This window comes from Phyllostomus discolor, chromosome 3, assembly GCF_004126475.2.
Source record: "Phyllostomus discolor isolate MPI-MPIP mPhyDis1 chromosome 3, mPhyDis1.pri.v3, whole genome shotgun sequence".
Taxonomy (NCBI): domain Eukaryota; kingdom Metazoa; phylum Chordata; class Mammalia; order Chiroptera; family Phyllostomidae; genus Phyllostomus; species Phyllostomus discolor.
In genome coordinates this window covers 71,407,753-71,430,297 of record NC_040905.2, presented here as the reverse complement: position 1 = coordinate 71,430,297, position 22,545 = coordinate 71,407,753, and the positions used below count along the sequence as shown (strand labels likewise).

General features: G+C 39.8%; 1 protein-coding gene across 2 annotated transcripts in view; it reads left to right on the top strand.

The window, feature by feature from the left end:
• The first annotated feature begins 5,809 nt into the window (after positions 1-5,809).
• The window catches only part of EFNA5 (ephrin A5), a 278,368-nt gene continuing 261,632 nt past the window's right edge, over positions 5,810-22,545 (top strand). The window contains exon 1 of one of the 2 annotated variants that reach the window (XM_028508048.2): positions 5,810-7,841. In XM_028508048.2, the coding sequence (XP_028363849.1) occupies positions 7,717-7,841 (125 nt within the window). In that variant the 5' untranslated portion in view covers positions 5,810-7,716. The remainder of the gene's footprint in view (positions 7,842-22,545) is intronic. The other variant, XM_028508040.2, reaches the window with a different exon arrangement.

Sequence of the window (22,545 nt, the reverse complement as noted above, 5' to 3'; positions counted from 1 at the left end):
ATAATATGGGTGTAATAATTTATAGTTTTAATTTGACCATTTCACCTAAAATTTCATGTGGTATGCTTCAATGTGATATTGTTATGTTACAGAATTACATGCTTTTGATTTTGTACTGAAAGATTTTGTAACAAAAAGGGGGTTTTATTTGTGCCAGACCCTGTATCATGGCATCAGTGAAATAAAAGATGTTCTAGGTTTGGAGGGTTTCTAAACAAGTAAATAAACACAAAAATGCATATTTATATGTTTCTTGGTGTTGGTGAATTGAGCTGGTGGTAGAAAAATCGTAATTATTAGTTTGAGTATGGAAAAAAGGACAAATAAATTTTATTTCTGAAAAAGCTACTCACATCCTTTTTTAAATGATTTTATTTTATTTTTTACTTTTACAGACAGGGGAAGGGAGTGAGAAAGAGAAGGAGAGAAACATCAATGTGTGATTGCCTCTCAGTTGCCCCCCTACCAAGGTTCTGGTCTGCAACCCAGGCATGTGCCCAGATTGGGAATTGAACTGGCGACCCTTTGCTTCACAGGCTGGGTGCTTAATCCACGGAGCCATACCAGCCAGTGGTATTCTTTTTATTTCAATGAAGATATGCTGTATGATTGCCATTGTAATAAAACAAATACAAAATTTAATTTTTTGGTAATATGCATTCATGGTAACGGATATTCTTTTAAGCAAGGAATGCAGTGTTGTCTAATAAATCACAAAGAACATATCGAGACAGTATACTGACAGTATGTAGTATGCTAGTTAAACAATTAGATTTATAAAATTCAAATAAAGCTTTTGGTAATTTTTATTTAAAAGCTTGAAGAGGGGAAATACAGAACAATAAAAAGTAAACACATGATAAAATAGTAAAAGACAACATGAAAATTTCTTGTGGAATAAAATCACCTACCAATTTCTGCTCTATGGTTGAAAATAGTCACATAACTCTATGGTATGTAGACTGAGTCTACATAGTGGAAAGTGTTGTGGAAATTGGTTGAATCAACCAACTCTTGTTTGCTTCTTTTAAAATTACATTTAAGCACATACACATTTGTAATCACAGAAACAGAATACATATTTGCCTTTGTGCCTAGTAATAGTAGTTTATCAAAATTACAGCTCAAAGTTCTGTATGTTTAAAAAGTTTAATGTGTAGGTTTTACATAAATTGTGTTTTGAGGTGGGCAAAACCACAACAAATGGATGGTTAGTATTAAAATTTAAAAAAATGCTTCTTTCATAATATTGTAGCAACTTATAAAACTGCTTCTACTTATTCACAGAATTCAAAAGAAGAGATACTGTGAAACAAACTCCAGGAAAGTAAAGGGAAAATGAAGAAAAGTGGGAAATTCGATGAAAGTTGAAGGTCACAAGACTAAAGACCTTGCATTCTATTTGGTTGAGTTTTTTTTTTCCTCCCTCTCTTCTCTCTCTTCTTCAGGTTCACAAAAGAGACAGCTAGATCAGAAATAGAAAAGAAGCATTTCCCAAGGTCTCTAAGGAGAGACAAGCTAGCAAAGAGTTATTTCTAAAGATTCTAAGTAACCTGTTATAAAAGGGGTGAATAGAAGAGACGGCCTCTTTAAATAACTTCAAACATTCTGTGGGCAGGATAGCAGGGTGACAGTTTGGTAATTAAACTTGTTAAACTTGGGTTTCTTGGGGCTTTGGAATGAATTCTAAATGTTCTAGAATGATAGGCAGCATGGTCAGCTTGAATACCATTATGTTAGTCATCTGTTACATAGTTTTGTGTCTAATTATTATTTCTTTAGTCTTCACTCTGAGTTTATTTCTTTTATTATCTCTTCTGGGCATCAGTTTTTATTTAACTGCCATATTAAACAAGAGTTGCTTAGTTTGTGGACTTGGGGGTTGGAGTCACCAACTTATTTCATGTGTTTGTCTGGTCACTTAACCCAGCAGAATTCTGCTTCCATGTGACAGCAGCTAATGCAAAAAGGAAGATTAACTCATACTTAAAAATAAGCTGTACCCTTGAAACCACATCTTGGAGATGGCATTCTGTTTTGTGCCATGTGAGAATTATTTTTAAAGTATTGCTTCACTTTAACACAGAGGGTCATAAAATTCAGCTTTCTAAAGTATCCACATTCCTGCCTTGATGGTCAGCTGGAACATTTCTCCAGATAAATAAGTACAAAACTTACTGTTTTTTGCCTGAAACATTGAAGCAGTTAAAAAAGGTAGAAATACATGGCCTGGATCAGTGATTCTCAATCCTCTATGCTCATTAGAATTCCCTGGGAACCTTTTAAAAATTGCAGATCCCAGGTCCCCTCCCCTAACCAACTAAAGCAGGGAGTGGGGCCCTGGCGTTGTTCTTTCTTAAAAAGCTCCCTAGGTGATTCTAATTCATAGCCGACATTAGAACATTGATCTAGGTAGTTCAAGGCCAAAAAATTAAACATAAATAAACAAATCCCTGTTCGTGTTTTAATTTAAGGCATAATGATTATTGCTTCAAAGTCATTTGTTTTAAAACCACAGTGCACTTGGTTGCCGGCAGCTTTAAATACAAATGTTTTTAAGAATGCAGTTAAGTCCTTTTACAGTCCATTCTCAACCGACTTTTCAGGTCTCAGCTCCCACAACCCTGTTTCATCTCACAGTCTTCAAATACTCCCTGCCCACGTTTCATCCACGTTTTTAATTCCTTGCTGATTTCTTTCTGTTATATCTGAACCTCCTTCCATACTGGGGAAAATGCTACTTATCCCTTAAAGGCCAGCTTGAAAGCATTACCTCGGTGACACTGGGCTAATCGTAATTTAATTATTTTATACAGTACTGATTTGTATACATTCAAATTACTTGAGTAATGTCATTTGAGTATGTCACATTACTAGCAATAAATGTACAGTTAATAATACCTGTCTTCAAGCTCTAAGCATGTATCTACTACAGCGATTTTCTGCTGGTGTGCCATGGCAGGCACATGGGTGTGCTGCAAGAATTTTCATAACATGGCACACCTGGCTATTTAGTCAGGGACACTGACCTCTTTTCCCATAGATTGTCAAATAAAAAATGACAATAGCCAACACAATAATAGCTGTCCAGCGTGAATGAACCAAAATTATACCTACTTTTTGTCAGATTGGCAAAAAGTATATTTTTGGTGTGCTGCAGAATTTTAGAAATTAGTGTTTATGTTATGTGAGATGAAAAAGGTTGAAAATTGCTGATCTATTGTATTGCTGCTTACTAGCAATAATTATGTAGGTAATCCCAGAAGAAGGCACTTGATTTAGATTTATGAATTATTTCACAGACATTTTGAGCTATGTTCTCAATGGTTCCTAATTCCAGTATCTTTTATTCCAATACAGTGAATCACTTTAAGGAAGGCCACAATGTTTAAATTTTTGGTTTGTAATGGGACTCTCCAGACTTTAACTAAATTAGAGACATTTAAAATAGTAGAATATTCATATTCTTTTGATATTATTGAATTTTTACTTATCAATTTTGGTTACAGTATGTGTTTTCAGATAGGAAATAAGTGGATATAAATTGCCTTTTTTTTTTTTACTCCTTTTGGCTTTGAAGCAACAGGAAGCCAGCTTGCTAACTCCCTGATGATACCTGATATTTCCCTGACTAAAAACACTTTCTTGATGATGATCAGCATTTTCACCAAGACAGAAGTGTGCATTCTCTTTTTCCTAAAGATACAGATGTCCCTTAAAAGGGTCCGGAGTCTTTCCTGCCAAACTGCTTCAGTCACATGAGCACCTATTAAAGCTACCAGCAGAGAGGGTGAAGGAAGACATAAATACATTCTTCCTGCAACAGAAAAAACAAACACACCCCAAAATAGACAAAGAATCTGAACATCAGCAAGATTAGAGACCAGGAGGGAAAAGTAAATGACTTTTAAAATGAAAATTTTATTTAAAAAAAAACACAGATTATCCTTTAGTTCTTCAGTTTGTTTTCCCACTGCTTGAATGTTGTGAAATATATACAGAAACATTTGCATTAATATTTTGAATTCACATTTTTTAAAAAGATTTTATTTTTATTTATTTTTAGAGAGGGAAGGGAGGGAGAAAGAGAGAGAGAGAGAAACCTCATTGTGAGGTTGCTGGGGGCCGTGGCCTGCAACCCAGGCATGTGCCCTGACTGGGAATCGAACCTGCGGCACTTTGGTTCGCAGACCGAGCTCAATCCACTGAGCTACGCCAGCCAGGGCTGAATTCATATTTTTTTTAATTAGAAAGGTTGGTTTGTTAGGGGGATCTGTCATAGATTCTGTAATTAGGCACATTTCAATTTATATCAAGTCACGGACAGAACAGTTATGTTCCTAGTACAATTTCAGGATCTCTTCAGGTGGGAAAAATTTTCTGTAATTGAGAGACTACTCAACTTCCAGGCAAGGGGCCCATAACATTCAGGTTACTCCATGCCGGTGTGAACTGTTACTTTTCCCTCAAGTCTTTATTGATTACGATTCTCCATCAAACTCTATCCAGCTGAGCTGTAGGCAATACCGCACTGGTTGCGGACTGCAGGCCCACCACTGGAGGGCGTCTGGACGCTTCCAAACAGCTCTGAAGCGCCTAGAAATCCTGAGTTCCTGGACTGGAAAGCCCAGGGCAGAGAAAGTGGTATTTGATTATATTGGGCTAATAAGCAAAGGGGAGAACAGGCAAATGTGGGAGCAAAAACTAAACTGCTCTCTTTTAGGGGATTAGCCTTTCCCACTGAGGCAGCAAACTCCCTAGAGAGCAAGAGAGAATAATACCACTAAGGCCGAGCCCGCGGAGCCACGCGGGGGCGGGTCTCCAGGGTCTGCGCCTGGAGCCTGACCAGCTCCCCCGAAGCTAGCGGACAGGGACACGTGTCCCGGGGGAGTTGCGTCCGCCTAGCTGTCAGGCAGTCGCGCTTCGGTGGCGGTCCGGGTCCAAGGTGCTGCAACCTGCTCTAGAAGTCCGGGAACGAACGCGAGGCCTTTTCCAATAATAAGGGACCTTGTCCCCCGACATCCCCAACCTAGGTTTCTTCCCGTACCGACTCTCAAAGCACTAATTAATCCCTTGTGGGGGGGGGGGGGCGAGAGCGAACCAACCTCGGGTTGAAATGGAAAGTGTGTAACGTATTTCTGATGGGCTTCCCTGCCGCATTCATTTCCTCCCCGCTGAAGGTTCGCACTGAATGGTAATCATTCTACACTGTGATTTTCTTGATTTTTTTTAAAAAAATGTTTTCAGAGCATCACTTTAAAGGAAAGTCTTGTTCCCTGCTCTTGAACCTTTAAATCCCTGGCAGGAAGAGGGGAGTTGAAAGGCACAGGAGAGATGCTCAGCTTTGCACATAACCCAACGCCGGGCAACTGCGTAGGGCACAGATTCCCAAGAACACGTAATCACTGAGGCTTTCGGCCAGCGGGTCTACGGGGACTTCTAGTCACCTGAGGAGCCCGAGAGACTGATTTCTGCTCTTCAGCCATCGAATGGGAACCGGCTCCTTTGTAATTGAAATACCCCACTCTCAGGTAAAAAGATGTCAAATCGTTCTTCAGCACAGACGGAATTCAGCATCCAAAGGGTTACGCGCAGCTGCTTGGTTTGCGCGGAGGAGAGGGCGCCTTGGCACTCCCGGTAATTCAATTAGTCAGGTTTCTGGAAGGTGGGGCCAGGGAGGGGGTAGGAGGCGTGAGCAAGGGAGGAGATTAGGAAAACGCCTCTTACTCAGGGAGCAACCAATCCGGTTGGCGTAAAGAGAGAGAAAAAACCTCGATCTGTAAGCAAACCGCAGGCCGTTCCCTGACTGGCTGCTCCAGACACCCCCCTCCCAAGTAATCTGCATGGGGGGGTTGCTAACGAGAGCGACCCACAGGATTCGGGCCGCCGCAGCAGCAGCACTGGCTGGGCGCGGGCTGGCGGCGCCTCCCCCCGCTGGATCCCGAGCGCAAAGCCGTGCTCGCACCGCCCGCCTGCCCCGCGCCCTGCATTACGCGCCTGCCCCTCCCCGCGCCGCCCACGTCCACATTCACGCGTGCCGCCTCGCACTCTCGTGCGGCTGCTGGGTCACCGCTGCTGTCGGCTTTACACGCAGGTCATTAACGAGGGGGCGTGTCCGAGGAGATTTTTCCCATAAAGCATTTTTTCTCTTTTTTTTTTTCTCTTTTGCAAAACTGACTTTTACCCCTTTCCACTTCTCGCCAGCCGTTTCAATTCCTCCTGGGCTGCCCGTGCTGCTGCTGCTGCTGCTCTCAAATTTATTTTCCCGCCTGGTAGGGGTTTTAGAATTTGGTTGGTGGTTTCCACCTCTTGTTGCTGCTGTGCCCAAGGAGGGAAAGGGGAACAGCTGCGGGAGGCTCGGAAAGGTTTTCTGATGTAGTCATCGGGGAGGTGCCACTCGCTCGTGCGCTCTTTTTTTCCTCTCTCTCCATTTCAAACTGATTGATGCGTCTCTACAAGTTGCTGGGCTTGGGGCCGAACCCGTCGGAGTCGCAGGGACACTTCTGAGAGCTCACTTGGGGCTCCTGGCATTGCGTCTAGGGGTTGCGCCTAGGGGCTCTTTCTTGCTCCCGGAAGGCGATCGGAGACTGACATCAATCAGCCCATCCAGGAGTTGGAGGGATTCGTTCGAAAGTGATTGTTTCCCCTCCCGCTCTCCAACTGAGCTGTTGGGTTGGCGTCGTCCTGCAGGTTTGGGCATCCCAGCTCCGCCTGGCTGGCTGGTAGGTGACCTCTGCTCTTCATTCACTCTGGTGCACTCACACCCGACTGAGAAAAAGCACGCGCGAGAAATCCCCGAGGCCAGCGCCTGCGGTGTCCTCTCCCGCCGCTGCCGCCGCAGTCCGACTCTGCCGGGGACCTGCTGGAAGATACGGAGAGCCAAACTTTTTTTTTTCTTTTGGAGGTTTGCGAGGCAAGACCGCTCTTCGCCAGCTTAGTTGCCCCTTAACCAGTTCTAGGACGCCGGCAGGGCTGGATTTGTGGCTACGGATCCCCACCCTTCTCAGAGCACCGCCCCGAATCTGCAACACCTACGACTCCTCCGAGATTTCTAGGCGCTGTCCGGTTACAGCACAGAAGAGACCACAGGCGCGAAGCCCCCGATCTACACGGAGCCCTCCTGCAGTTTCCCACCGGCTGCCAAAGTAACTTGGAGCGAAGCAGGGCGCAGTGTGAGGACCTTGGGCGGCGGAGACCAGTGCAGCCCGAGGCGCCAACGCTGAGCCGGGCCGGCGGGCCAGTGTATGTCTCCCCGCGGCCGCGGCGCGCAACTCCCGGAGACTGTGCAGCGTGCGCCGCCGCCTGCCCCAACCCGAGCTGCTGCCGCTCGGCCCGGCGCGCACCTCCTTCTCCCCGGGTGACCGGCCTGCGGCCGCTTCCCTAAACACAGCTTGGCACTGCTTTCCCCGCCCTCGCCTCCGCCACCACACACTCGCTTGCTTCTCTTCATCTTGTAATTTCTTTTTTTCTTCTGAACCCTCCGGTTGGAAGTGCGAGTTGGTATTTAGACCCTCCGCGCCACTGCCTCTTTTCTTCTCCCTCTCCTCCCCCTCCACAGTTTGTTGTGTGACTCTTTCTTTTCTCATCCCTCTTCATTTTTATTTATTCATATTTATTTGGCTCCTGCTCTCTCGCTCTCTCCTTCCTTCCCTCTCTTCGGATTCCTCCTCTCTCCCCGGAGTGGCGCGTCCGGGGCTCCGCCGCTGGCCAGGCGTGATGTTGCACGTGGAGATGTTGACGCTGATGTTTCTGGTGCTCTGGATGTGTGTGTTCAGCCAGGACCCGGGCTCCAAGGCCGTCGCTGACCGCTACGCCGTCTACTGGAACAGCAGCAACCCTAGGTAAGGCAATAGGTGGCCAAGAGCCTGGGCTACTCCGGCCTCGGGGCTCTACGGAAGGAGCCGCAGCGGCTATGGGGACCAGCGCGCACCGGCTGCAGGCAGTGGTCACCCTCGGAGCCTACGTCGTCCGGGCGCTGATGGCTTCCGAGGTGTCCGTGGAAAGCGATCCATTTGCGCCACTCTTTGTTGAGCCACCGCGGAGAGGCTGGGCGCCCTTGGGAGTCCCCGGGTCTGCCCAGACCGGCTGCCTGTGCAGACAGCGAGGAGACTCAGAAAAGGCGGGAGCCGGGGACTCAAGACTTTCCCCGCTCACCCGCCGGGGCAGGCTGGCCGGCGTCCCGATCCCGGTGTAGGGCTTGGGTACTGGCAGCCCCGGTTGCCTACCGCCAGGAGCTCCTGCCAGCATCATGGGTGCGCAGGGACTGCAGGGAGAACCCGCCAAACATCCTCAAAGTTGGTTTTTTTTTTCACCCTGTTTTCTTTTTAATTTTTTTTTTTCTTTACTCGGTGCGCTCAATGAGCGCACGGGCTGGGTGAAGTGAGGGGGCTGGGAAGCGGAAGCTTTAGGTTATTTTCCTCTTTAACTGCGAGGAAATGATCTGGCCCCTGGGTCAGTCTGGGCCCAGAGCACTTGGCAGTTGAGAAGGTTCTCCCACCTCTTCCACCCCTGGGTGGGCTCAAGGTGCCAGAAAGTTTGATCTAATGTGGGGTTACATCTTGTGTACGGAGCTGCTGAGTTGGCTGAGCTGGGAGATGGGAGTCCTCCGTCCGCGGCCTGGCGGTGTGCAGCCCTAGAAGCTTGCGCGGTTACCTGGAACCGTGTTTGCTGCGGTCCCCGAAGCCCGCTGGGTCCGCGGGAGGCTAGAGGTGGGCGCCCGGGACCGCCCTAGCGTGGCTGCTGGACCGTAGCCACCCGCGGACGTCCCTTGTTAACGGGCCCTGAATGTGGGGTTGGGGTAGGGGGTTGTCCAGAGTGCCAGGCGGACCCCTCCCGATCCAGAACAGCTCTGAGCCCTACTTTCTCCCGGGTCTGTGGGCAGCAGTCTGCCCCACTGGGCCTGAATTGTCAGCCTCTTTGGGACCTAGGCCAGCATCCAGCTGTGGGCCTGCCTCAGTGCCCGCCGCGAGGGAAACAGCATGGATTATACCCAAAATCTCTGCTCTTTCCTGGGCTGAAGTGGAAGTTGGTAGGAGAGTGGCAGGAGGCCGAGGGGAGAGTTTATGGTTGTCGCGCACCCAGCGCGCCTGGGGACAGGGGTCTGGAGGGTGCTCCCAATGCTTCCCACCTCTGGGTGGACCTCCCTGCGGTCCTCCCGCCTTCCTTCCTTATGCACACCTGAGAGGGATTCCCCACTTGAAGTAATGTCAGCTCAGGTGAAGATGGGCATGTTCCTCCACAAGCGGTGCAGTGGTGCCGAACAGAGACAGTTCCCGGGAAAGACAGGCACAGGCAGGTAGTCCAAGCCGTAATTGCTCGCCTGGCAGAACTGGAGACATCCCTGAGTTTGGTTAAATTAAAAAAAAAAAAAAAAAGAAAAAAGTCTTCTGGAGGTGGGTGGTGGCATGGGAAGCTATTTCTTCTTTGACATGCCACTTACCACTATTAGAAAAAGAGAGAAAGAAGCCATCCTGCCAGAGGAAATGCCTTTTATTAAAGCTGACAAGACAAATAGAGCAAGCTTTGCAGTTGTGATGGTGTTAAAAGCAAGCCTCATTATGCCCGTTGGTTTTATTCCCCCTCTGGGCTTTATTAGACAGCACATATGAAACTGAATTTATATTTGTAAACTTTAGCGCCTTATTAAATAAAAGTGAAGTTGGTTAGTTGAATTTGGGACATTTTGCTCTCGTTAGTCTTTCCTTACCCACTCCAAACCTCGCAGTTTGGTCTTTTTCTCAGTAATTTCATTTGGATACTTGGGTGTTCCCATTATCTGGGTTTAAACAGAAAAACCAACCATACCCCCACTCTATACCACCTTCTTAACCTGTCAGGCTAGTCTGAGTTAGTGTAAGGATATTTTGTTTTAGGTTGTCTCTGTTTTATGCTTTTGATACTGTTGTTTGGTTTAAGATTAGCGCATTGATTTTTGTCACAGGTCATGTTTTCAATAGATATGCCCTGCCTGCAGAGCACTCTCCTGCTCCTGATGCCACAGTAGCGTTGAGCCTGCCCAAAGTTGATCTGTAGAATTGTAAAAGACCAAGAGTATTCTCCAGTCAGTATTCCAATTTGAGGTTTGTGGAAGTACCTTTTTATTTGATCATTATCAGCTTGATAATGCTCCAGAGAAAGAATGATGTACCTCCCCTCCCAAGATACTCAGCCCTAACTTTAGTATTCTTAGAGGTTTATGGATTTATCTTCCTATGTTATTACCCTGAAAGTTAATTTTAAAATAATGTATTTCAAAAGTAGGTACTGGATGACAGACTTATCTCTGAAATGTTAGATAAGATGATACTTTGTTGATGCGTTAAGTCAATTTGGGTATAGCTTAAAAGGAGCCAAAATGCAAACTAAATAATTTAGAAATAAATACAGTTTATCACAAAAGACAGTGAAGAACTATTTTAGAAAATTTGCACCAGTTTACTAAATTGTATAAGTTCAGTGTTTTATATTTGCTTTTCATATGTTATCATTACAAAGGTAATTTAGCCATGCCTTTTGGTTCTACATAAATTCCTATCTTTTAAGATTTTGCTAAACTAATAATATAATCAGAAGATGTCAATTAGAAAAAAATAGAAAACTTTAATTGCAACCTAAATAAATTAAAAAGTTATTTTCTGAGAGACAAAGTTCAGTGGATATGTTAAGCTTCTAATGATATTGTGCAGGTGAAATAAATATGTTTTAGTTTATACCAGTGAACTTCAGTGTAAATTTGTGTTTGAGTAAAGAATTACATCTTGATCAGAGAGTTTAAACATTTTATAGTCATTTGTGTAGTCATGAGTTTATTCACTGCATTGGGTTTCATTACTGGCTCCATTGATACCCTAAGCATCCATTGATTTAGGTTCATAGAAGAAAAGATATTAAACTTATTTGCTGTCAGATAGTTTTACTGTTAGAATCTGTCTTCGCAGGTATTCACTTCTGGGAAGTGAATGTTCAATTTTCAAATGCTGAAAACTTTTTAGTTGCCAGTGTTTATTGGGTGGTGGGCCAACCTAATTTTATGTGTTGGATTGGCACAAATCTCTGAAATTGCAACTGAAAACTATCACTCTGAATAGAAATAAATGATAACATTTGCCTAAATGCATCTTTGCTCTTATACAAATTTGAGAAACTGTGAGTTTCACCTAAGTAATGAGAGAATAGAATGGTCCTTTTAATGTTATGCTGAATTCTGAACTGGCTAAGTAACTTTGAGTAATGAAAATCTAAATGCAGAAGAATATAACTATCTGTCCTTGATTTCTTTAAGAATGTAAAAAGCTTTTAAGTAACTTTAAATAAAAAAATAAAACTTTATTTGCATACTCCTGTAGTAGCTACTCTTATAAAGGTACACATGACTCAGTGTAAAGAACATTCCAGTTAATCTGAAGCATGCTATAAACAGTTTCGTGCTTCCAATGAGAATATTCTTTTACACTGTGTACATATGGAAAAATTCTTGGATTCTTTAGATTAGTTGCCAAAATGATGCCACGATAATTAAAGATGTCTCCTACTGGTTGGCATTAATGGGTGGAATAGTGCCAGATACAACCTGTACACTTTAGGAATACTGATGCTCCTCAGTTAGTGCTTTGCTTCTGTTAAGGTTTGAGTATCACCAATTTAAAGTGTTATTCTCGTATAAGAAAACATACTTCTATAATTCACCCGGGATTTACTGAATTTTAACCTAATCACATGTTTTCTTTGGACTTTCTCAATTCTTGTAGGGACTTGTAAATTAAATATTTCATGTGAGAGTAGCAGGTAATTGACACCATTTAGTTTTGTTAACATGTAATCTTGGAGTTGTGAAAGTGATGTGAATTCTAGGTCAACACTCCCAAATCTCCTGGCAGCATGGGTCATATGTGTGTGGCTAAGTAGAGAGGAGTAATTTTTTTCCTAATCATGATCCTTGGGCATATTTTCTCTTTCAAAATTTACTTGTTTTATTGTTTTAAAATCTGACCCATCAGTGTCTTAATATATGTATGCCAGTGTGTCAGCACTGCACCTTCTCCATAGGCAGATCAGTGACATTAATTTGGTTTGCCTCTGAGAATTCACTTGGAAGAAAGGTGGAAAGTTGATTTTGGGTTTGATATGAGTTATCATCAAACTTGTAAAGGATTAACTTTGTTTTCAGTGTTTTAAATGATGTTGTATGTTGGAAACAAAAAGTTCTTCATGTAAAAGGCATTACTTGGAATCTTTTAAAGCTTTAATCAGTTAATCTTTTATTAACTGAGCCTCCATGTATTAGGTTGTTTCAGTAGATGTAATGAGATAATTTTATTATTTGATATTTATTTGTGTCAGAATTTATATAAACACTCAAATAAATATGAAGCAGTTTGACAGAGATTTATATCTCATGTTTTTTACACTTACCCATTTAGACCTGAAGCGAATCTTCCTTCTCTCTCTCTATTTTATGGAGAAATTTGTAAAAGAGAAGTATGCTTCTCTTTTTTGGACAGTTTTCCACAGAAGTTTGAAAAGGGAAGTTAGCTACTGAGATGTTAGTTTCCATCTGTTGTGTGCATTATGATACATCATCATAATAAACTATCCGAAGTGGTCGACTGTCTTTAGGTGAGTGGAACATCAATGATACTTGAGACTCACTTGTCTGTACAGTCTAATTGGGCATTTCTAGAGTGAGACCAAGGTTAGTACACCCCTTGTGATGAAAAGAATCAGAGAGAGCCTTCGGAAGCTTTTTACTCCCTGTTAGTTGATTTTAGTGATATTAACTAAACCACTGGTTCACTGAATGGATATCTCGTTACCATGTGTCTTCTGGCTGGTAATCAATAGCTTTAGAGACATCCATCTTTGAATGCTGAGGATCAGCTTTGGAAGGAGTGTGTAGCTATTTGGGGGCAAATTAACCTTGTGAATCTTTTGCCATTTAATCTTGCAAGATTCCTTCTGAACAAGGATTTCATTGCATTTTGTCCACTGGCCTGATTTCCTGTTGGATAGGGACAGATAAAGATGAACACCTCCTTCTCTCCCCTGTTGCTATATACCAAGCAAGCTACCAGCTTCATGCTGGGCCAAGAAAATGAATGAATACAATTAGTCGTCCTTCAGGAGTCCTGGTCTTTGCAAGCCTGGGAGAAGTATATGGCAAAACCGTGTACCTTTGAGGAAGAGTAAACATTAAAATATAAAATGAATGAAACATAAGAAAATGTTATAAACAGAATTTTATATAAGGATAGTATTTGGTGTATTGCTTATTTAGTGTCCCCCCCCACAATATAAATTGTTTGCTTAATATCTTTTTAAAAAGAAGCCACTCAGCCTTCTTTATTTTTGTGTTTGTTTTGAATAACTTCCAGTATAGCGATGATGATTTAAAAAGCTATGATATCTTAAGTAGTCAACCCATCTATGTTGACGGATTATAAATTATCAATTTTCTTTTCAGAAGCGGTATATAAACTATTAAAATAGCAGCTCTGATTAGAATGTCCATGTTGAAAAATAAGCCTGTGTGTCCCTGGTGACTCACACTGGATGCTCAGTCAGGATCAGTCTTCTGAACCAAGAAAAAACTACCTTTTGGTCCTTTGTGACGGACGACACCTTCATAATCAGGTGTAAAAAACTCCAGAGGAGTATAAGAAATGAGGTATTAATATTCACTTTTAGGAATATGTCTAACAATAGTGGTCTTAGCTAAACATCAGTAAATTACTGTCTCTTTTAAGGGCCTGGTTTATATTATTAGATTTATATTTTCATCTGCTTTATAAGCTATATCCTGAGCTGTTTGGTAGAAAAGTTTCTTGTGATTAATTTGAACTTCTAGTGTTTCTGAATGGGATATTAATTACTACTAAATCTGTTTCCTCTTAAATTTGTCCGCATTTATGTTTTCAAAATTAAGTCAATCATAGCCAAAGCTGCACAATGACGCAGAAACACTTAGTTTAAAATTAAAAAGTAATGATGCAAGTTTCTCTGTACTATAACTATTGTGCATAGTTTTCACGATAAACAAAAAAGTTCCTTATATCTTAGTATTCTTGATAATCTATACTCCCTAATATACTTTGAAGGATTTACTGTAAACTACTGATATCTCTGCACTATTTTCTGAAGTATGTGTGGATATAGTCTTTTGATTTTGGTGGTTTTGAATATTGTTTTCAAAGAGTGAGCTGCAGATTTCAGTAAAAACATTATTTTAAAATAGTGAAAACTTCCAGTTAAAGTTGTCTAGTTGCTGAGAGACAGTAGTGTACCACAGTGATGTTTAGCTCAGCTTTCATTGGGGTAGAATTCTATCATTTTCAATAAGGAAAAATAAACCTTTGTCATCTTTACAAATATCCTTCATAAAATTGACAGGTGACAGCTTGAGGAAAATGTTACTGTCAGGTCTTATTTTCCACTCAGTGAGAAAGAAAAATAGCTTAGAGTGATTAAAAAAAATCTGTTTAAACATTATTACAAAGTGTAGGAAATGTGTTTAATTTTTATGTATATGTCATAGAATTAATCTTCTATTTGCTTCAGGGAAGGTCAGCAAAGTGAAGTTCAAGGAGTGGTCGTCTAACAAGTTAAGTTCCAAATACAGTCGATGTATTTGTAACAGGATATCCCTGAGCATTTTTGATAGGATTCTTTAAAAGGTATAAAATATCAATATTATTTCCAACATTACTTATCAAGTGACCTGATTTTCATTACTGGTGATCATTATTTTGATGTGAAGTATAAGTGGGAATATTGGTCATGTGATATCTCTATGTGTATGTGTTGGACAGTCATGTTAATAGCACATAAATATTAGACCTTTGGAAAATTTTCTTTGCTATTAATAATTTTAAATAACTGCACAGTGTAATCTATAGGTTTCTTTGTGGAAGTGCATGAATACATACTTGGAGATTAGAAAATATGACTAATTTTTTGTTTCCCAATTTAAGAAAGCTAGGTTTTTGGCTTTCAGATAAATCAGCGTTTTTCTTTCTCTCTTTCTTTCTTTCTTTCTTTCTTTTCCCTAGAAGCAGCCATCTTGTTTTAAGACCGATTTTATTTCTCTCATGAAAATGGTTCGGCAATGAATATGGACGATAGAAAAGGACTAAACCACTTTATAATCATTTTGTCAGGGTTCTGAATTTAAAGCTCTATCTTAAATTATTTGTGAGTTCATTAAAATACTCTCTGCTTGTATTTAGTTGTTAGAAAAGGATGTTTTAACTTAGTAATAGTATATTTTTAACTCAGGCATATTATATTTTTAAGGTTAAATTTTGGGCTGTACCATGTTTACATATGTAATTTTCTCTTAAAGTTTATAACTTATTGTTAATTTCAGTGTAATATATTAATAAACTCTATTATCATCCTCAATCCTGATTTCCTTTTTCTGACAGTATGAAGTACTCTTTTTTATTTGTTGATTGATATTTTTTTTCCAAATTGCTCAGCGGTACCAAGGATCTTTCTTTGGTAAGAGAGGTCTTGATAAAAATGTGAGTACCTCTACAAATAAAGCACTTGGGGTGCTTTAAGAAGCGTTATCTAAAGTCAGAACCTCTTTGTCTCTAAAATACAGGCTCTCACTATCTCATTACTAAATCATTCCTGTGAATTCTTATAAAAATCCCTTTGGAAGTAAATTCACATTTGTAATTAAAATTTATAAGAGTATATCAACTGAGTCTGCTATATTTTCCACCATATTTTGCATTTTTGGATGCATTTGGAAGAACATGTGGCCTAGTAAACTTTACCCAAAATTTATACTACACTTCTTGCTACTGCATCTGTTTGACGATGTTTGGGAACATAATTCGCGTGGACTGCAGTAAAAACAGAACTTACTTAAGATTAATTTCAAAGTAACCTGACTCAGTCTGATTAAACTGGACACAGATTGAATGCTACTTACATCACAAATTGTTCCAGTTCATTAGAAGTAGGATTTTTCTGTGCTTGTAGAGACAGTGTAAAGGCAATAAGTAAAATGCATGTTTTAAGAATGAATATGCACCTCATGGAATACTTAATTAAAGTCCAGGTATGAGTTGACAATTTTCGTACTGAATAGCTTACCTCTGGTATCCATCACCCATTTTTTGTTGACTTTCTGGAGAAAACTAAACTGACTGAGTGCTCAAAGTGACCTTTTGTTTTAAATGAACTAACAAATACTTTTGTTTTTTTCTTGCTGCTTCTGAGCTGTCAGAGTGCCCATTGTAAGTTTTATTAGTGACTTATTTATGTATTGAAACTTTGGTTAACAATTAACTCTTGCCTCTTATTTTGAAAATACATATCATGAAAATAAATGAAAGTATTTTCTCATTAAAAATGAAGTTTTGTGGTTGGAATAAAATCAGATCATGGCATATTTTTGTTGGATACTTATAGGGCAAATTGTTACCTAGATTTTGAAGGTGGTGGACATGCTGCCTGATGTTTCATGTTCCACAGGCCCCAGTGGGATATATGACTCTGTCACATTTACTGAACTTTAATAATGTGTAGAGGGCTTAACCTCTTGGTTAAGTTTTTATGGTATTTAATTTTATGGAGACAAGTGGAAATGGGAAAATAATTCTAAATATGGGGAAATGTTCCTTTGTGTTTAACAATTAGGTTAAACAAAGTGGGAGCAAATGAGCCTAGTTCCCCTTTTATTGTTTCAGGGCAAGAAAAAATACAGACAGATGTCGGAATGTGGGAGCTGTGACCTTTGCCCCACACAGCATGGCTGCGGCCCGCTGCCCAGGCCCACAAGTGTCCCGAGCCACCATCGTAGCAGGATGCTTTTTTAAAGTGACTGACACTTTGAGATGGAGAACCTGAAATTGATTCTGTAGTTATTTGTAGTTCTCCTAAGTATCAGACTCTCCAGCTTCAATTTTAAGTTCCTCACCTTACCTTTTATGAAAACCATGCCTTTTTTTGGTAAGATGGAGCTTTCCTGACTTCTTGGTGGGTTCTGTGTCCCTATGGTCACTATCAGTCTTTGCCTCCCATAAAGTCCTTCATTGACTTGGGATAATGGAGAGGGTTAGGTGTATGGTTCTGCGGCACCAAAGTGTTTAGCTTTACTAAGCTAATAATCTATACATTTTTTATTAAAGACAGATGAAAGTCCTTTTCTTTCTGTCTCTGCTCTGCAGTCTCACCAGTAACCCCTGGGTTCAGACAGATCATTAATGTTTTAGATACTGTGGCATTCAGTGTTTTCTTCATATATCTGTTTACCGTTACTGCTTCAATAAACTTTTATGCCTGTTTTGGTAGTTTTCTGGTGGGGCCTCCATTTTTTAAAATTTAGTGACCCAGCACTAAGAGGGGTACAGTTCAAATAGTGGTGCTTCTGACAGAGTTTTGTGTCAAACTAGAGAAAATAATAGGGAAATGAAAGCTGCCAAAATGTGTCTCCCAATTACTAATTAATCAGGGGAGAAAGGACCTTCTTGACAGATCTGGGGTCCACCATGACAGCACCTCAGGGGAGGCTTAACTTTAAATACTACATGAAATAAATTAAAGCAAGCCTCCCGGGATGTAGCACCCAGACACTTGATATCACAAGTACTATTTTCTTTAAGTCTGTGAAAAGCAAAACAAAAAACTGAATTTTTGTACTCTTCATGGATAGTATTAAAGCATAAAGCTGTTCTAAGGAGTATTTCCCTTGTTAATAAGCAGTGCCTTTGTTCTTATCATTTGAATATAGAAACGATAGTATCCTTGGTTTTAGTGCCACTGTAACCTTGTATACATACTGTTATTGCTGATAGAGTCTCGGGGAAACAAACATTTTTTTCTGTCATATGCCTGTTATCAATTATTTTGAGCATTACTGTAATTAAAGAGCAAAACTTTTTCCTCCACTGCAAATACAGTCTCTTCTGGAAGTGTTCGCACTATGGTTGCTGTATCCATAATTAAATGCCTGTTATTAGTGTATTTTTTCCATAGCATTTACAACATAAAAAGAAAAGGGTCTTGTATGGAACTATAGCTGTCAGGGGAACAATAAACACTAATTACACACTCTGCCATCACCATTGTCCACTGTACTCTTGGGAAAACAACATGACAGAGTGTGTGTGTAGGGGTGTGTGTATATGTATACAGGAAAGTATGTGTGTATGTATTACCCCTCCCCCCCCACACACACCAGACATACTTGACATATCTCATGGCTTAACTTTAAACTCTGGGTTCCCTGAAAAAAGTAAATAAATAAATAAACACACACACACACACACACACACAGGACAATCTAATTCAGTTAATTAAAAAGAAACAAGTCTTTATTGGGGAAGGAGGGGCTCCTTGCTTTAGTATCCTGTATAATATAGACTAAGAGAATCAGCAACATTTGTGACTCTGAATTTCTCATTATTTTGAGTAGTATTTCGGAATGGCCTTGTCATTGACACATCTGTGGTCTTAATGTATCTGATATGTCTTATAATGATCACTTATAAATAATTTCTTTACTTTGCTCTAGGTTTTTATGCTGATATCAGCTATCTGAGGGCTAATCATTATTTCATTTATTGCAAAGAGCTCTCTATCTCTCTCTTTCTCTTGTGATGTCTTTGGCTACTTCACTGTCTTTGGGTCTGTCTACCAGTAGATGGATTTGAGAAAGAAAACTAAAAAATTACTTTTTCTGAAACTTATGGGAGTTTTGATTAGAAAAGACTGTGAGGCCACTGAATAACATGAGATTTTGGAATCAATTTTGTATTTCAATCATCCGTGCTGTCCCTGTTCTCTGGTATAACATATAATGTTTGCATTTTGATTCCCTGGGTGAATTCTCTTTACTGTATTTAAAATCAAAGTCAAATGGGTGTTTTTAGGAGTTATATATTGATTTTAACTTATTTTTCCAAAGTTTTCACATTAAAACAATAGTGTAGCTAATATCTGAAAGTAATTATATATTTATTCCTACCTTGAGTCTCTAAGAGTTATGATTGATAATACACTTTTTAAGTGATAGGTGTAAACAACGGGAGTTACACAGCAGATTCAGAGATGAATAAGAGAGCATCTGTGTCCATAAGGAACTTGCTGTTTTGTGCAGATACAATTGTGTACATGCAGTTACAGTGCAAAGTAGAAAATACTGTATAAGAAATGTTCACGTGTAGATTTACTCAGCAAAGAATTGTGAAGTGTCCACATGGGCCAGGTATTGTTCTCAGTGCTGGAGATGTCATAGTGAGCTGTATGAACTGCATCCCTGCCGTCATGAAGCATCATGGAGCATTCAGTTGGCAATTTCTAGATCACTGCCTCTTCACACTCGAATCTGCACACAAATCCTTTGGGGGTGAGTCTTGTTGAAATACATATTTTAATTCAGCAGATGTGGGGCTGGGCCCTGACTTTCTGCATTTCTAACAAGCTCCCATGTGATACGGATGCACCGGGGCCCCAAACCACAGTGTGAGCAGCAAGGTTCTAGATAAGCCACAGAGAGGGCTTACTGCTGCTGGTTCCTTATCAAGGACTCTTGGTTGTATTTGCTCTACAGTTTCTAGATTGGCTTCATATTTGCATGATGAAAGTTAATTGTCTTAAGGACTAGAAGTCTTCCTTTCTAGCCACTTTTCCCCAAATCTCAGACAAATAAAATAGATTTTTACATTCAGGATTATGCACCATTAAAAATATACCACTTGTAAGTTAAGGAGGATCCTGTCATAAAAGTCCAAAGATGTTTATTTGCAAACCCTCCCCGGATGTGCTTTATGTTGCAATGCCAGAATTAAACCTCAGAAACAGATTTTTTAACACTTTCAAATTTAAATTCATATAGTTAAATGAAACCAAAATGCTCATTTTACATTCAGCATAGAGGATTCTGTTCCCACTGGCTGGGTTTCTTGTGGGTGGCTTTCAGGAGCCTGCACTTCCAGTGGAGTTATAAATGACTTGGGGGGAAATGTCTTTCTGCTCTCAGATTCTATGATGCTCGTGTTCTTGGTGAGAAGTCTTTGTTCGTATGGAGTCCAGGATGTGTCAAGTCTGTAAATATGCTTCTGCTTTTTCACAGCATGCATATATATATAATGTTTTATATATATATATATATATATATATATATATATATATACACATATATATAACATTATGCATATATATATAATTGCTTTTTCAAAATAAATATTATGTGATGCTTGTATTAACAAAGTATGGAGCTAGTTAAATTCAGATTACTCTGCCTGCTTACTTCTTGTTGTTGTTCTTCACTCTGTGTATATAAATACAATATGACTAATCTCCCAAGTAAACTTTAAAGGCTGTGAAAGCATCAATAAGTAGACTTATTAGCCAATATACCTCTATGAAATGGTTATAAAAAGGAAGATGAAACTATACTGTAAATTAGCTATATTTTTATAAAAAAAAAAAAGAGGAAAAGGATGAGTGCTCTTAATTCAAGTATCCTTTTGTTTTCATAACAATTTTTACCAATACCTTTTTATAGTTAATTATTGAATGGAAACAAATCGTTTAGTTTTTAAATCCTTGACAAATGGGTTTAATGAAAACATTGGGCAGGGTGAGTATTAAGGATAGTAAATTAAGACATTACTGTTTGTGTTGTACAGTTTATGTTTATACTTGCTGTGTTGTAAATAAGCATGACGAGACAGTGACTTTGAGGGGGCAGCCACAGATTGTCTCGTGTTATGATTCAGGGAGATAAAGAAGTGCAAGAAGATTCTGTGACTATGTGTGAACCTAAGTGATTTCTAAAAGAGAAATGTGCGTGCTTACATGATTTATTAGGTTTGGAAAAAATAGGATGCCTTTATTGATTAAAATGAAATAATTTGCATATATAAGCAATGACTTTGTTCAAAATGGAGTTGATACACCTAAGATTTGTGATCATTGCTGTGTTTAGTTAACGAAGATGCTTAATAATAGTTCTAATGATGGTTTCCCCTCCCTTTTTTAAAAGGGGAGAAACGCATTGAATGGTCTTTATTTTTAACTCAAGGTTATTCACACTAATTTGTCATCAGATTAACTGGTTGTAATCAGGTTTTCGGGTACACTGACATGTGTACATTTGTAGATTGTTCTGACTGCATGAAGCAAGAGCACTGAGTTCATGTACTTTGTTTTGAGTTTTTATAATAGCATCTTGGTGGAATAAAACTTCAGATGGGTTTGGATGCTGTACCCAAAGTGACATAGTAAAAAACCTGTGTCAGATTGGATTTTTCAGTTGTCTTTGTTAATATTTTCTTGTCATATTTTAGACCTAGTTAAATTTTAATTCTAGTTGAGTCCTACCTAGGCCATTTATAGTGATGAATCTGAGCCTCAGTTTCTTCACCATAATAAATAAAAGGCATAATAAAAGTAGTGTATCCCTCAGACTTATGAAAATTTAAAGGAAAGTATATCTGACAGGACTTTATAAACTTAGAAAACCATTATGGAAAGAACGGACATTAAGAGGGTAACCTTACTTCTGTACTGCATCTCACTTTATGATTCTGTATATTCTTGTAAGTGGAATAGAAAATATATTCTTACAAATGAAAATTATTTTCAAAGCATCATGGAAGAGTTGACTTTTTAAAAGATAGACTGAGTTGTATTGTTTTGCATTTGGTTGTCCCTGATATATGTGATTTATGCATTTACATGGGGTTCTCTTCGAAAGGAATTCACGTTTTAGGATTTATCTTGTGGTTTCTACAAGAGTAATAACGTGTGAAGAATGACACTTGAGAAGCAAGTCTGCTAGGACCTTTTTCCCAGAAAGGAATTTTGATCTTTCTAAAGTTGGTCAAGTTCATTTTTAATGTCCTCTCGCCCCCTCTCAGTGTGTTTCTTCCATGTGTTTTCCTCTGCATACTTCTAAAACGGTGATATTCTACTTTGGACTTTGCAGGAATAATGAGATATCTTCATCTTGAAGGAGAAATTAATACCAACACCCTCTTAGAGAATGCTCATATTTCCAGCAAGGAGCTTATTGAAGCAAATTCATTCTTGTCTGGGGCTGCTCCTTTCTGTCCCTGGGACCCTTGGACTCTTCTGAACACCTTTTAACCTTTTGACACCTCTGTGCTTAAAACACGCTTGTTATCAACTGCTTTTAAACTTAGTACCTATTAATTATATACATATTAATGTTAGTAGCATAAATAGGTTGTAACAGCATCTAGCTGAGAAAGGAAAGGGAATTTGTCAAGGAACATATTTTAGTGCATGGAAACCTGGGTAACACGTTCCTGTCAGAGGGCCACTTTCCTGTACGACTGTCTGGTGGTTATTCAAAGCAGGTTTCACTTCATATGTTTATAGTTATTTTGGAGAATAGCACATGCGCCTGTTCCTTGTTTTAAAATTGCAGTCATGTACTTACATAATTATTTTATAATGTTGTTTTACTCCTGAAGGTATAAACCTCACTTATGCCCCCCAATAGAAAGTACTAATTCATGAGGGAAATTACCAATGATCCTTATGTGCTGTACCCAGAAATTTAGT